Consider the following 15,231-nt stretch of genomic DNA (forward strand, 5'->3'; position numbering starts at 1 on the left):
ACAGCTCCTGGAATGCATTCCCTTTTAAGTTATTGATCTCGCCTTTTCAGGGAAGTTCATGCTGTCTGTAGGCTCCTTGCTTAACCTGAAAAACTTCCGACTCAAGCAGGGAAGTCTTGACAACGGAGAAGACCATTCAGCATTGATCAGAATGAACTTGTTTCTTCCACAGAGTACCTAGGGATGAACCTGCCAGCGTGGTGAAACACTGCTGGCAGATTCAGACAATACATTCAATATATATTTTTGAATGTTGCTGCTATTTCTTCATTCTCCTCAGTGCTTAATTTTTAACAAAATACGTGCCAGAGCCCTCATCAGGAGTCCACTGTGGCTTGCTCCATCCATCGCCCCTCCCAGCCCTGCGAATGACAATATCAACTCAACTACTAACCATCTCACTCCTACAAGTGTGACAATCAGACTATTCCACACACCTAAATTTATAAGAACGGCTTGAGTGTCAGATATTCGTCATTTTTAATATATACTGAATTAATAAACAACAGTTTTTGTGCTCATCTCAAAATTAGACAGACAGGTTCACCATGTGGCAGGCTGTCAGAATTGCTGGTGTTAACAATTAAGTGCCTGTGCTGCCCACCGGAAACCCCCGGCTCAAATTAAGCACTGAACAGAAGTATCGACAGTATGGATGGTCATCCTCTTATCCACTTCGGAGAATCCAACAATGGGCTCCACCTTTCAATACCTACAATGTTCTAAAATGGAATTCATATTTTTCTAGCCAAATTCAATCTATCAGCCTCTTCTTCGTTCTTTCCACCTGCACATTCCTTCCATTCCGCTCCTTTACAAAGCAGCGCCTCTTATGCAGCACATGATCTTTGATTGTAAGTGGAACAATGTCTCGTTTTACTGTTCCTTCAGCCTCATAAACGAGTCCACACATTCCTCCACTTTACGCATTTAATTATCCGTCAATCATAGGCATGATCCTCCTTACTAGTCTAGTCCGCCTTGAGATCCTGACAGAGACACTTTTGCACAATCCTGCACACAATGCAGATCTCGCATCACAAAATGTCCAACAGTTGTCCTAAATTGTTAATGATCTGCACATCATTCAGGCATTCCCAACCAATTCCAACTCTTTTAAACTTCTCACAAATCTGGTTCACTTATATTGAATCTCATATGTTTTAAAAGCAGGTCTTTTTTATTCATGCTTATATTGGATGCAGGACAGGGCCGTTCAATGTTGATCCTTCAGGGCCGCATTTGTGCCAGATTGACAGGATATCCATTTTTTTAATTTTTTTTATTCCTCATTTACTGCCATGGTTCCAAACTACTAACAGCTTAAGGCAAGGGAGAAGGACGATGGGGGGTGCCGCCGCGCTGCCACAGTCAAGACTGGTAGGGAAATAAATACTTTGCGCGAGATCCCAACAGCAGCAGCGGGCACCCTCCCGATCCAACCCCCACTGTCCAGTTAGCAGATGTTAACCAATCTCAGGTTGCTCCAGATGCTATCAGCCGACCCTGTGCCGAGTAGGGGGGGGGAAAGGAGCGGCCCAGTGAAATAGCAGCGAGGTTGTACCAAGGCAACATAATCATCGGAACTGGGAAAAAAAAAAAAAAAACAGCACTCACAATGAGATCAATCAAGTAGGTGCCAAAAGTTTCTCTTGTCTTGTTTCGCAGCCCTGGCTAGATCGAGTTTTGAAATCTGTAAAAGCGCTGTGTACCAGTCGTGGAATGTAGGTGCAGAGGGCTCTTTCCAACGTTTGCATATTTCTCTACGGGCCACCAGGATGGAATAGAACAGGAGGTTCCCTGCCGTGGTACGGGTCTGATCCACTATTCCAAAAATTACTAACCGCATGCAATTAACCTAGTTGTGATTTATATACATATTAAGTGACTATCCTCAAAACGTGGCATGGGCCTAGCCCCTCTGGACCAGCAGTGGGAACCGCACTTGTACACAAAATGCAGGCCTTAATTCCGCCTTGCCTTCTGGTAAATCCATTGGATGGCATCCTTTAACTACTGCACCTTTTATCTAGCACTTTTTAATGGAAACCCTTCTCACCACTTATTCTCTTCGTTGCTACATTTTGCTTTACTCGCCCTTGAACCAGACCTCTTCTTAGCCATCTCTGTTATCCATTTCTCTTTAATTATGTTTGTTAATTGTGTCTTCTCCGTGTGTTTTGATTGCACTCATTATATAGTAGAGTAAGCAAAGCGTATTCTGCAACAGTCCCAAGTCCTTTTTATTAACACAAAGATCCCTCTGCATAGTAACTCCCCTGAAGACGGTGCAACAAGTTGGTATGTGCATATTCAGTGCTTACTGAGTGTTTCATGCGCAGATTAAACAAATAGGTGCCAAGAGTCTTATTTTGAATTAGAATTATACATAACTTCTTTCCAGTGATGTACAATGCCAGTTTAAGGACTCATGTCAAACCAGCACTTATTTAAGAAAGTACAATCTCATCTTCTTTTTATTCCGCATTTGTTTATTTGAAGATAAAGAGAACACAAAAAGTGCTCTTTTTTTAACATGCAAGACAGATGAACGTGCTGCTTTCTCCAGGCTTAGCAAGAACGATGTCTATTGGCCTACTGCCCACACCCCACACTGCCCAAGGACACACTGATTGAATTATTGGTATTATCACTTCCTGAATCAGGAGGCTGAAAGGCTCGCCCTTCCTTCATACCTGTGACCTCTTGCTGACATTGAGTCTACACAGCTATCTAAGCCACCTCACCAGATTACAAAGTCTAAGGAAACGGCAACATGAATTTAAAAGTACACACTCCCATTTCGAGTACCTTTGGTAAAATCCTATCATTTCTTTGGCTTGTTTCTCTATGCTCCACCCAACAAAAATTTCCAAAACAAAGTCTTATGTAAGTTTTAGATGTTTTCTATACCAAAGTTTACTGAAGAATTACCCTAGAAAAATAACGATTGGTTTCAGCTGAATTATGTTGCAGGTCCCTTGGCAAGCATTGGCAAAACCAATAGTTAGGATAATGTCACACATGTCATCTTTTATTTATTGTATTATTTTGCAAATATGCAATAAGATTAAAATATTTGGAACAATATAAAAATTAAGTAGTCATCCAACAGCCCAGCCACATCAGCTGTTCACTGAAGGGCACTTCTTTTCAGGAGGCTGCGCACATGTTAACAGGTTAAATGCTGTCACTGATACTTCAAGACAGCCAATGGATGAAGTGGGCCGACCTAGTGCTCAATGCTCTGTGCTGTGGTGGGTCGGTGGGAGCAAAAAGTGAATGACACATGAACAGACCAATGAATAAAGAGAGATAACCGAAATCCCTTGATTCTATTTACTTGTGTGTGTTGTTATTATGTTTTCTTTTAAACAAAGGCTAGCAAGACAGTTAAAGTTCTCTCTAAGCCAGTCCTAAAAAGGGAGGTTTCTTCCTAACTTTACAATTATGGGGTGCATCACAGGTTCTACAAGCAGCTGAGAGCCTGTAGAGGAAATGTTGAGTGTTTAAACTTGCTCAATTGAGTAGAAAGAGGGAGAATATTATATGGAGGTGAACAATGCACTTTCCTGGGAGAGAATGAGAATATATATTTTTGTATACATTATTACGTTGGTGTTAGTACAGTGAAGCCCTTAGGCGCTGTGTTAGCAAACACAGTATTCTTTCACGACAATGGCTTCAATGATGCTTAAGATTGATTTGCCGCCTGCCGCTGATCCTGAGTGTGTTCAATCTGAGGCTTTATGAACAGTATGATTGTTCTCAGATTCTTTTGTTCACATAGTTTTCCTCCACTTGCCGCGGAAGCCATCGACCATAAGTGGTGCGTAGATTAAGTATAAATTCTGATGTGTTTTATGTCTGTTTTTGGACACAAAGACATTCTAGGGTCACCGCTAAAGTCGATGCAGCCTTGATCTGATGCTTTTAAGGGCCGACACAATAGCTTTGATGGAGTTTGACTCAAGGTACACAATTACCAGGTTTACCATCGTTTTTAAAAGCAGTATAAGTGCAGTTCCTTGCACAGCTAGGGACGAGTGGAATTTTGGTGGTCATTCTCTGTGAAGATTGGCAATATCGAGTTAAATAAAGCAATGTGAAATGCTGCAAGGAACACTGATGAACATACACCATACATTTGCACATGAGACCTGTTTTAATATACAGCTTCTAAACAGGCGGATCAATGTTTTGAGGGCCTTAGCACTTAAACAGTTTGGTGGCAGAAGTGTCTTAATTTGACGGCGGTTTTGGCCCGGTCATGTACACAGCTTTGTGTCATTAGTAATTGTATTTGAGAGCAGTAAAAGCACTCAGTAGTATTTTATTGTTTTTGGGCATGCATGGATTGTCATCTGGTTCCTTTATGGCACTATGTAAGCTTCATCGTCTTGATATAATCCAAAGCTTATATCATGGCTATTTCAGGATACCTTGTCTTCTCCTAGCCTTCGCACAAACGGTGGAAGATGTTGAAAGTGGAGGAAGAATGTATATAAGGTGCTTAAACCATTCCATAGACCCTAGTTGCAGGTAGAAAGCACCTATTAGTCCTAGATGCAGTTCTGCATGTGCTGCCTACTGGATGTTGAGCGCTATAACTAAGTACCAGTCTGCCTTAGTGGCCCAGTGGCCACTCTTTCCTTTGATTCAATGACCCATGCCCCACCTTTGAACTATACTTGTCTCTATTGCTACATGTCAGCATTATTCACTGTAAAAAATTGACCTTTTTCCAGAATCCCCATTTTCCACTGAAGGGATGGAAAATAGCTAGGGAACACATTGTGCAGGTCCCATGTAACACTCCTTTGGTGCTAAGTTACACAAAGCAGTGCTTCATGCTGCTTTGTGCTACTTGTAGGGTACTTTCCAGTGCAAAACAAGTTTTGCGCTGAAAAGTAAATGCCCCAAAAATCATTTTGTGCTGGTGACCTGGCACAAAATGTTTGAAAATCCACCCCATAAAACTTTAACTGGAGGATGCCTCCAAGACACAGGATTATTGGATTAGGTATTGGAAATGTAGTTGTGTTACTTGCAATGACTTGGCAGTTATCCTGTTACAACTTATCAGCTAAATACGGTACTTATCCTTACCGCAGCCCTACCTTGAGACTTGTGCCGCGCATCAAACCGGGCTTTTAAAATTCGATATTAACAACGAGGCAGAGACTTAGGACATTGGTACAAGAAATAATCAAAGACAACCAAAGTGATACACCAGTGGGGCACAGAGACAGGCAATGTATCCACATCTGGGCAACACTAAATGTCTGGGTGGAAGAGGGAGGTAGAGTGCATGGGGTGGGATCAGAACAGCCTTGCGGAGAGCCGAGCCAGGGGCCAGGCTTCAGTCTAAGAGAAACAGCACAAGCTGGGCCATTAAAGATATAAATATGATAAAATTATGATAAACACTTAAAAACAAAATATATTTTAAACGTTTCTTAATGGCCCTGATTTTGAATTTGTCGGAATCAAGGAGTTATTTATCGCATCTCATAAATTAAGATACGGCAAGGTTCTTTATTTATTAGATGCAATAAATAGAATATGTCACAAGTTTTTGGGACTAATGCAGATTTTGGTGCAAACAGGAGTTTGCTCAGAGGTCGGAAAACACAGACCCATTATAATCAGGCCAATGTCCTAAGAATATACAGTTATACCACTGAATTGAGTCCCGGGCGGCACGGCAGATGAAATCAGCACCGGCACTAGGGAGAGGGGAGGAGAGAGCCATATCTTTGTAGATATGGCGCTCTCCTGCTCCCTCGAGTGTCACGCAACGCAGCAAAATAAATAAATAAATAAAAAATCTCCTCAATAATGGCTAGGCCAAAGCACGAGACCAAACGTGCCCACTTGATGAGAAGGGCAAACAATAACAGAATGAAAGCTCCAGTTCAGAGGCATTGGTTACCTTGGGGTAAGCGTGTAAGTGAGGGAGACGACGTGGCCCGCTTCTGCAAATTAGAGAACTCTGCTTCTCTTATCCATTTCATTAACTACCTTGAAAGCTATTTGCTTTTTCTAATTTCCTGAAAACAGATAAGCTATTTAACAATAATTGTATTTTATTTAGCCGTTAAAAGGAGAGCACATTACCAAGGTAAGCTGAATAAAATCTATAATAAACCCATTTATCTTTTGTATGCAGCGAATTAACATGATATGTTCAGTTGTTATCTGCTGATTTCATTCTGCCGAATTAAACGCCAGTTCTACCCTGCGTTTAAAGATTACTTTATTGTGTATGCTAATCATATTTCAGCAACCTTCACCTAACAGCACAAGTCAATTAAACTTTTATGTGATATCCACTTTTTTCTCCTCTAAGTAACTATTATGATTGTATGTAATCAAGAGGCTGTGGAACCACAGGGCATTGTTCCTCATTTTGAGAAAGATAAAACCCCCGTTTCTCCCGTGTCTCCGTGGAGGGAAATGGGGTATTAGAACTTGTGATAAACACAAATTCGGTAGATGAGTAGGTCCTTGATTAGTCGTGAAACTGGGGTATTTACCCTTGGATAAAATATCAATTAAGCAATGTTACCACCAGAGATTGCCAGGTGTCTATCGTCATAATGCATGCAAAGGGCAAGATAACAACACCCGGGAAGGTGTGGAGGGGTGGAATTAGAAGGAGGAGTTAGAGGTGTCTGTGCATATCATAATTCATTTACCTGCCCAACCATGTGTGTAGAAATCACTCTATCTAGAGTGCATGCATTAAGATGGTACCTCTGTATGTTGGCACATGCACCATAGATCTGTGTTTCCGAGCTCTGAAACTCATGCCCACAGAGATACTGGGTTAATGCATACACTGTTAACACAATGTATACCAAAAGGTATGCATGGCTCCTTTCTATGCAAATATACAGGCACAGAATACAATCGAACTACAGACTCAGGCATTTAATTTGTGCAAGTCCTTAGAATTGAGTATGGCTACCATCACAATCTCCTCCGAACTGATTATTACCGTAGCAATACGCTTTTTGCTGCTATCAGGAAATGGAAGAGTGCACCCGTTGACAAAGCCATAAGTTTCACAGAGGTCTAATAACAACCCATTTCTAGATCTCATGTCATACATTTTTCAAAAAAGTACAATAATAATAAGTAGAGAAAGAGATAATGGATTTTTAGCGAGCCCCATTCAGCCAATGGCTTTCATTGATTTCCATTGGATGAATGAGCTACCATCAAGGCCATGTCACTGGTTGGATGGCTACACTGTTCCATTAGTGTTTTCATTAGGTTTTGGTGATCCAGCATTGAGTAGACCTTTTGTGTGTTTTTTATGTATTTATTTTGCGAAGGGGTCATTTTAATTGAAGGTTTGTGTTTTTTTTGTTTAGGAAGTGCGTGCTTTTTGGATACCTCAGCCTACACATTAATGTATTTCCAAGATTTCTAAGTAATGATGTGCAGGAACATAGGATTTCTTGAAGATGTAATGACATTGTATATGGTATGCAATATTTTGCTTTATATGCTTTTTCAGTTTACCAAGTACAACACAAAAGTCAACTTCCAACTCATTTTCGGAATACTCATCTCCTGAGGTACAGCTGAACTCTGCTTGTGCAGTATTTTCATTAAAGGTATCTTACTACCAGTGTCCAAATGGGTGTGATCCAAGATGTTGCGTCATTATTGAATTTTGTGTGTAACAAACTGTAGCAGAAAATTGAAAGTCCACACAGTGACCATACACTTTCCCTAATTAAAAAACAGTCCATTGGCTTTGGCTTTCCTAATGCTTCTTTACACATCAAGGAAAAACTGGTATTCAAATCCAGAGAGCCCATGGATGGTAAAAATGTTCATGCGTCAGTTTGAGGGACTGGCTGTGGGAATGTCATAAGCAATTGTCATTTGTGTTTCTGTAGAACTAGTTATAGACTCTCAATTTCTAGAGCCATCAAGATTTTGCAGGTATGGTACCAAAATATTGTGAACTAAATATAGTCTGACAAAATAATTATTTCCTAAATATTGTTACAAAAATATCTCTCCAATGAATTTAATTATAGGAAATCTACAGCCAAAGGAGCAATAGTTTTATAAATGATATTTAGGCCGCAGTTTTTATATAAAACAATTTTGTTTATATTGTGACGTACAACTACATTCACATCCTGGCAGTCAGCCACAGGATTAATACCTCTTTCTTTCACATCAAAGTATCTTAGGATGTTCATTTACTCTGTTTATCACCCGCACTGCATGTGTTTTATTTTCACTGTGCCATATATGTCCATGTCATTTTCCGCAAAGAAATGTGGTGATTAAGATGACTGCTTAGAGTGGTGAATAGGGTGGAAATAACAAACAACTATTCTTGCAATTCAGCGCCCACACAGATTTGAATTCAGTGCCTCTGTTATGCCCTCAGTTGTAGCATGACCGAGACAGAATAAGAACCAAGCTGAAAAGGGGGACTATTGAAACAAGTCATACAAGTACACCAGCATTCAGTTTTCTATAAACCAAGGTGTTTGTTGCAGTGACTACACACTTTTTTGTGTTTCATACACCATTAACCTCATCACATATTTTGTGAAATCTCGCTCATTTGTCATTGCCATACTTGAAAAGTCTTAGAGTGGGGGAGTGACAGAAATTGCCTTTTTTCACAACATATTGCACATATTTTAGCAAATGACCATGTGGCCCAAAACATTCACTACAAATGAGTCAGTTTTAGTGTAGATTTGTTTTAGTGAGTAAGATAGGTTTAGTGCAAGTGTTTGCTAGTATAAGTCAATGACAGTTCGGTTTCAATTAGACATCGGCATGGTTCCACTGCAGGGCCGGACTGGGAACCAAAACCGGCCCTGGCAAAGTGCTCGGCCAGCCCCCAGGGGGGTTTGGGGGTGCGACCGAGCTCTTTGCCAGTGCCGGTTTTCGGCCGATTTTGTTACACGGCCGATGCTGCAAAAACGGCCGTGTAACAAAAACGGCCCCCAGGGGCCCAAAACCGGCCCCCACCCTTGCGGCCCACCGGGGGATTGCCCGGTGCCCGCAACGGCCAGTCCGGCTTTGTTCCACTGTCCTCAAATGTTCTACAGTCCAGACCCAAGCCCTTTTAACTGACCACACAATTATGTCAATGCTGCAAAGGTTCTCCTATTCGAAGTTGGATACATTTGACAACTGTATGGTAATTCTCTAACCTTCTACCAAATGTAATATACATGTTTTGCTACCTATGACAAGTCAGATTATAGACAATGCCTGAACTTAGGTTTTTCTGGTTAAAATGGTGAACCATTATGTAGTAGAATATTTTGACTTTTTATTGGAATAAACAAAAGGGAATCGGCAATAACTATTGGTCCCCTTGCATTTGGCCTAAAGTTCTTAGAACAAAGATAGCCTAAAATGAGACACCGGCAAGCTGTTGTAATTCTTGACTTAGCACAATACAATCCTATGATAAACTTTGAAAATATGAAGGAAGCCATAAATATAAACATGCACATTAGTCATTAAAATATCACACGGTGTCTTGAGTCTGCAATTTGTGTACCAACTGCTGTGTATGGGGACACTACATTGCAGCTTTAGCCCCCACTCAAATTGCTTCTTAAAATATATCAACTGTTAAAAATACTGACTCTTTGCTACCTCACTACTTATGCATATCTCCCATGTTCGAGCCTAACATTTGAATTTCACTTCCTTTGACTTTCCACAACCTAAGAAGACAATTCTCTGAAAGGGTTCTTCACCTATTCTCAAGTACTGAACACTGACATACTGCCCTGAAAAGATCGCCCACAGTTTTTGCCAAAAAACTCAGCGGTGTTAGAGCCCTGCTAATTTTAAAATGAAGGCAGAGACTGAGAGCTGGTTTTATAATGGGACATTCAGCAGAGAAGCCTGTTCTTGACCATCCGTCAGTCTTGACGCAAATCTCCATTCACCCACAAAGTCCAGAAATCTTCAAATACTTCTAAATAGAATTAGATGGAATGTTTAAAGCAGCTAAGCCTAACGCACCTTGCCACAGATCTTCCTGAATGAAATGGTGAGAAGTTAGGAGATAGAATATTAATCTACCTTATTGGAATAAACAACAGGGAGTTTATCAATAACTATACTTCCCTGCGCACTTAGCATAAGGTTCACAGAGCAACGGTGCACCAAAATGACTAATCTAGCAAGTTCTTGTTATTGTTGACTGTAGATAAAGTAATTATTTACTAGGGTTGAGCAGAAGACAATACAATTCTAAAATTAGCTGGCATTTGCACCACTCTTTTAGGAGCAAGGGACTGGTTCCCTGTGGTGCTAAACTGAACTGGAAAGTGTGCTCAAGCAAAACTGGTTCACCCATGGCCAAGCTGATTTTATCATAAGGCTTTATTATGGCTCAATCTTTACTTGACCTATTGATTTTCCTTGGCTAGAAAGCAGCTTTCATTTACTGCACAAGACAAATAGATGCAAGTGTGGACAGATACATTTCTGGCTTGCAAGCACACATCAGCTCATTAACAGAAATTGTCAAGCATCATCTAAGCCAACCGTGTGAAATTAAATACTGCATCCCAAACTCAAGCTTTGAATTAGTGTCTAAGCTTTAGTTCTCTCTGGACTTCCCTACAGGATATTGATACTGTGAACGAATGTATATATCTAGCTTGCACCGCTAGAAGTGGACCTACACACTGCAGCTTGGCTAGTAACAGGAACCAAATACTCAGAACACATCACCTAATACACTTCACACTTAAAGGACTACTAATTGAAGTGAGTTTCAAACTGTATTGTGTATAAAGCACTCTACACAGGTATGCTGAAATACCTGTTAGTTGCACCTCTTCTGCTATGTAGCCCGATATCTGACACCTCTACACGTGAGATTGAAAGGAATGTGTGTGAAGAGTCTGTGGAAGTTGAATGCATTACAAGAAGCATAAAGCATTTACAAGACTCCTTAAAACCATTATCCTTCTATAGGTCACCATAATATGCAGCAACTTCAACCTTCATATATAAACAGAAGGTGAACATTCCACATGTTGAGAAAAAACAATTTAACTGAGGCCAGGTGTCTCAAGTGGTTTCAAGTACACCAAAAGGCCCTTTCCGGACCACACATGCACTAAGATACTGGATCATTTTCTGGTTCGGGCCACATGACAATGACATTTCCAACATACTAGAGACAGAAATAGGCCATTTGTAAGAGAAAATCTGCAAATATTTGCAAGCATTATATTGTTTCAGAATACTATATGGCTTAGCCTATTAAATGTTATAATAGTTAGTTCTCACTCCAACAAAACAAAGCTACAATGCAAATATGCTTCCATCATTCTATGTGAGGGACGATTGAGGAATTAATAAAACGAGTACTGTGAGCATAATCATTACTTTACATCTAAATCCACACATTTTAAAGCTGTGTATCTATTTCATATTCCAAGTTCTCATTTATACTTTCAAGGCAAACACTGGACAATTACATTTTTCGATTTTTTTCCCATTAAGATTCAAAATTGTATTGGTCTGTGAGCTATACTCCTCTTGACTGATACATTGTAACTTGTATTTTTGAAGCATTTGCCTCACAGGTCAAAACAATAACCACATCCTAGTAAGATATGTCTTGTAACTTTTGCACCTACTGTTTTGACTCTACCACCCAGGCATTATCCAAAAGTAAATGCCCTCTCTGTAAAACATTATGGTCTAAACCAAATAATATTTTTATACAGTGCTTCCTTTAAAAATTCAAAATATGGATACAAGTGCCTCTGTAGCTTAGAAGTGAGAACACAGCAATTGTGTTGCCACTTTTGAGACAGCACATCAAAACAAATTGTCATTCAGATTTCCTAGAGTACTTTCTTTAGATTAAAGATATTTTGGCAGTGTGTTTTATTAGGGAATGTGGTATAGTCAGGGCTCAAAAGAGAACTTTTTAAACCTCTTGAAAATTATTTTCTTAAAGATCCCTGTTGCATTTAGCGAGCAAGTTAAGCAAGGGTATCCAAACCTTTCTGGAACTATTTTAGGGGATTCTCCTCCCAATTTTGTTTTAAAGTAGGGTCAAGTTATTAAATTTATGGCACAATTTCCAAATATACGGAATAATAGAATGAGATTATACAATCAGCTCTGAATAGAAACTCATTAGATATCTAAAATGACAAGTTCTGATGTAGTACGTAAGTACATTTTATCTCCACAGCAGCAACACATATATGTGTTTGCAAGATAACAGCGTGGTACTCCCTCAGAGAGGCTTCCAGGGCTGGGGATAGATTTTACATGCTAAAGCGGCCCCCTTCCTCAATGATTTTTGGTGATTTATTCAGTGTCCCATTTAGCCTCCTCGGCCATAGTTATATATTTTTTTGATCTAGATGTTGCCCTCTGATATTATGCTTTGCTTCTGAAAAAACAGAAATACTGCCCATTGGGATAAATGTCAACTTTAGTCCCAACGATTGGTGGCCAGTGGGTGCCACCTCGCCTCCGAGTTCAGTAGAAACGGCCAGGAATTTGGGCATCATTTTTGATTCGTCACTTTCTTTTGACCAGCAAGTAAGGAGCTTGGCAGGTAGTTGTTTCAACATCATTAAGTCATTGAAGAAATTCTTTGACTTTCTTCCCTTTGATGCTAGAAAGTCTGTGGCGGTGGCTCTTATACTTTCCCGCCTTGACTACTGTAATGGTCTTATGGCCGGAGTAAAAAAAAACGACATAAAAAAATTACAAAGTGTCCAACATGCAGCGGCCCGCTTGGTACTGAAACTCCCCAGGAAATCATCGGCCTCTGCGGCCCTTAGGAAACTACATTGGCTCCCCCTACACAAAAGGATTCTTTTTAAAATCTTGTTGACCTCCTTCCGAGCCTTAAATAACATCGGTCCCAAGTATCTTATAAAAAGATACTCCCACTACTGTCCCACTAGAGTTCTGAGATCAGCAGGCTGTAATTTAGCCAATATCCCCACCTTTCATGTTAAGACTAAAGGGGGAAAAACCCTCAGTGTCCTGGCTTCTAAGGCATGGAATGGGATGCCAAAGGAGCTAAGGCTACTTGACCAGGAAGCCTCTTTCCGTAACCAACTTAAAACTTGGCTTTTTAATTTGTCAGACGCCTATGTACTAGCAGCCATATAGGTCTCACTATTGTTGTCTTCCCCGTACCTTAGCGCCAGGATGCTCCTTTCGGAGCGACAGTTTGCACTCTATAAGTTTCAAGATAACGTTAACATTAACATGTAGTGCGAAATGGCCAAGGAAAAAAATTATATATTGTGTAAATGCAAGCATGTGGGAGCTCAAATTCCAGAAGAAAATAAAAGATTCAGCAGGCACAAAAGGAACCAGTGTGGGCATAACTCAGTAGTGCACTGAATAACGGGTTTAATCAGATCCCTTAAGCTTCACCATCATAAGGTCGTGACACATAGTGGACTTCATTCTGCCTCACCGAGAGCGACGTACGCGACGCATCACGCATGCGGCGCAGAACGCACTGGCAATGTCTCGTGCCACTGCGAAGCAAGCACCACCACCAACAAAAAAATAAACAGCAAGAACTGTACCTCTGAGACATAATCTTATAGGCATCTGGCAGATAACAGCGGATATTCTCCATCTGTGCAGGATCCGAATCACAGATTTTATCATCGGTCCTCCCGTAGTTGGCACTTTCAATCATGATAACATCTGTTCCTGGGCAGCGCAGCTCGATTGGATAGCTCTCGCAGGACAGCTCCCTTCTCACCACCGCCATTGGAATCGGGGCTCGGCTGAACGCTGTGGAGGGGAGAAGACGTGTGAGTTCATATGTCAGGGATGAACTGCAGGGGGAAAGATTTCACATATCGCAGATTTCACAGTAACCAACATTTGGCATACTTTAAATAGATGCTGTGTCAACAACACTAAACACTTATAGAAGTATGTACACTTTACAACAGAGTATATTGCAATATGCGGTCACCAAACAAGTTTGTTTAATCAACATATAGAACAAATCGTGCAGTTCGGTTTTCTTTCTCTCAGTCACACCTTCCTCATCGTGTTCACTGGCAAGTGTCACTTAAGTATAAAATGTTACTAAGTACAGGTTGTGGTTAGTATACGATTGCTGTGTCTGTTGTTGCTTGTGGCCTTGCTTGTATATTTTTACTAAGCCTGCAACCCAAGACATCTTGTCAGGTAGACAGTGCACTTTGTCATGAAGTGTGTGGTGCCACATCAGTCTAGAACAGCCTTCTGGTGGTCTTAACCCCATGTCCTCTTTTGCAATGTCTTCTAGTCCTAATCTGCTTTAGAGGCCTGCACTGATTTTCCATGGGGTCTCCTGACCTCTTTTCTGATTACCGCCTTTCTACTGTGTTCAGTGGAAGGAAGGATCGATTTGCTGATATAAATCTACCTGAACAGCCTCTGGGCAGTGGGCCTAGGAATCCCAGTACTGAAGACGGGCAAGATCTGATTTCCACTTACTTCTATCATCTGCCTTGTAGTGGTTAAGTATCTGGGATCTGGTGGCAGAAGTGTTTTGAATAGAAAGAAGGCTTAGAAAGTGCAAGTGATTTACTATAGATACAGAAGGCTCCCATTCCTCTATTGCAGCGTGGCGTGGAGTGTGAAAGAAAACTGAGTGCTCTTTCCTGTGCCAAGTGATTTGTAATGTATTTGCTTGAACTCCCCTAGGTTGAAAATGCAAATTAGCAAAACAATATGCAATTTTCTGAGACATAGAGAATTTTTTCCCATGACACCATTATATTTAACTACAACATAATTGTCACCTCCCACCTAATAATGGCATCCTTGTGCGGCAAACATACAAAACGTGCTACAGCAATTCCAAGCACGCTGACTGCATTGTCTTCTTTTACATTGCTCTACCCACATGCATTCCAGGCATCTTGCATACTACGCTTCAGAAACAATTTAATTAATCACATAGCCCATTTTGTGCACTTTCCACAAAGGGGGAGAACGGCAGGATTCTTAGTTGCTGTGTGACACAAAGTATACAGTGCTTAAGGCACCTTGAGTTTCTCCTATATAGCGTACATTTAGGGAACATGACCCGACTCTCCCCAAGGAAGGCTGGGTAATCAAATCATTGCCTTCAAGAGAGCAAGCAAAACCCTTAGAGAACAGAGATGGACAATCAACAGCTGAATTTATCTTTTAAGTACTTCTTTGAGGACTCAT

General features: G+C 40.7%; 1 protein-coding gene across 9 annotated transcripts in view; it reads right to left on the reverse strand.

Moving 5' to 3' along the window:
* Positions 1–15,231, reverse strand: part of ADGRL3 (adhesion G protein-coupled receptor L3) — a 777,598-nt gene that overhangs the window by 633,653 nt on the left and 128,714 nt on the right. For all 9 annotated transcript variants that reach the window (XM_078676566.1, XM_078676564.1, XM_078676569.1 and 6 more), the window contains one exon: positions 13,599–13,812. In XM_078676566.1, coding sequence (XP_078532692.1) covers positions 13,599–13,812 — 214 coding nt within the window. The remainder of the gene's footprint in view (positions 1–13,598; positions 13,813–15,231) is intronic.

This window comes from Lissotriton helveticus, chromosome 2_1 (assembly GCF_964261635.1).
Source record: "Lissotriton helveticus chromosome 2_1, aLisHel1.1, whole genome shotgun sequence".
Lineage (NCBI taxonomy): Eukaryota > Metazoa > Chordata > Amphibia > Caudata > Salamandridae > Lissotriton > Lissotriton helveticus.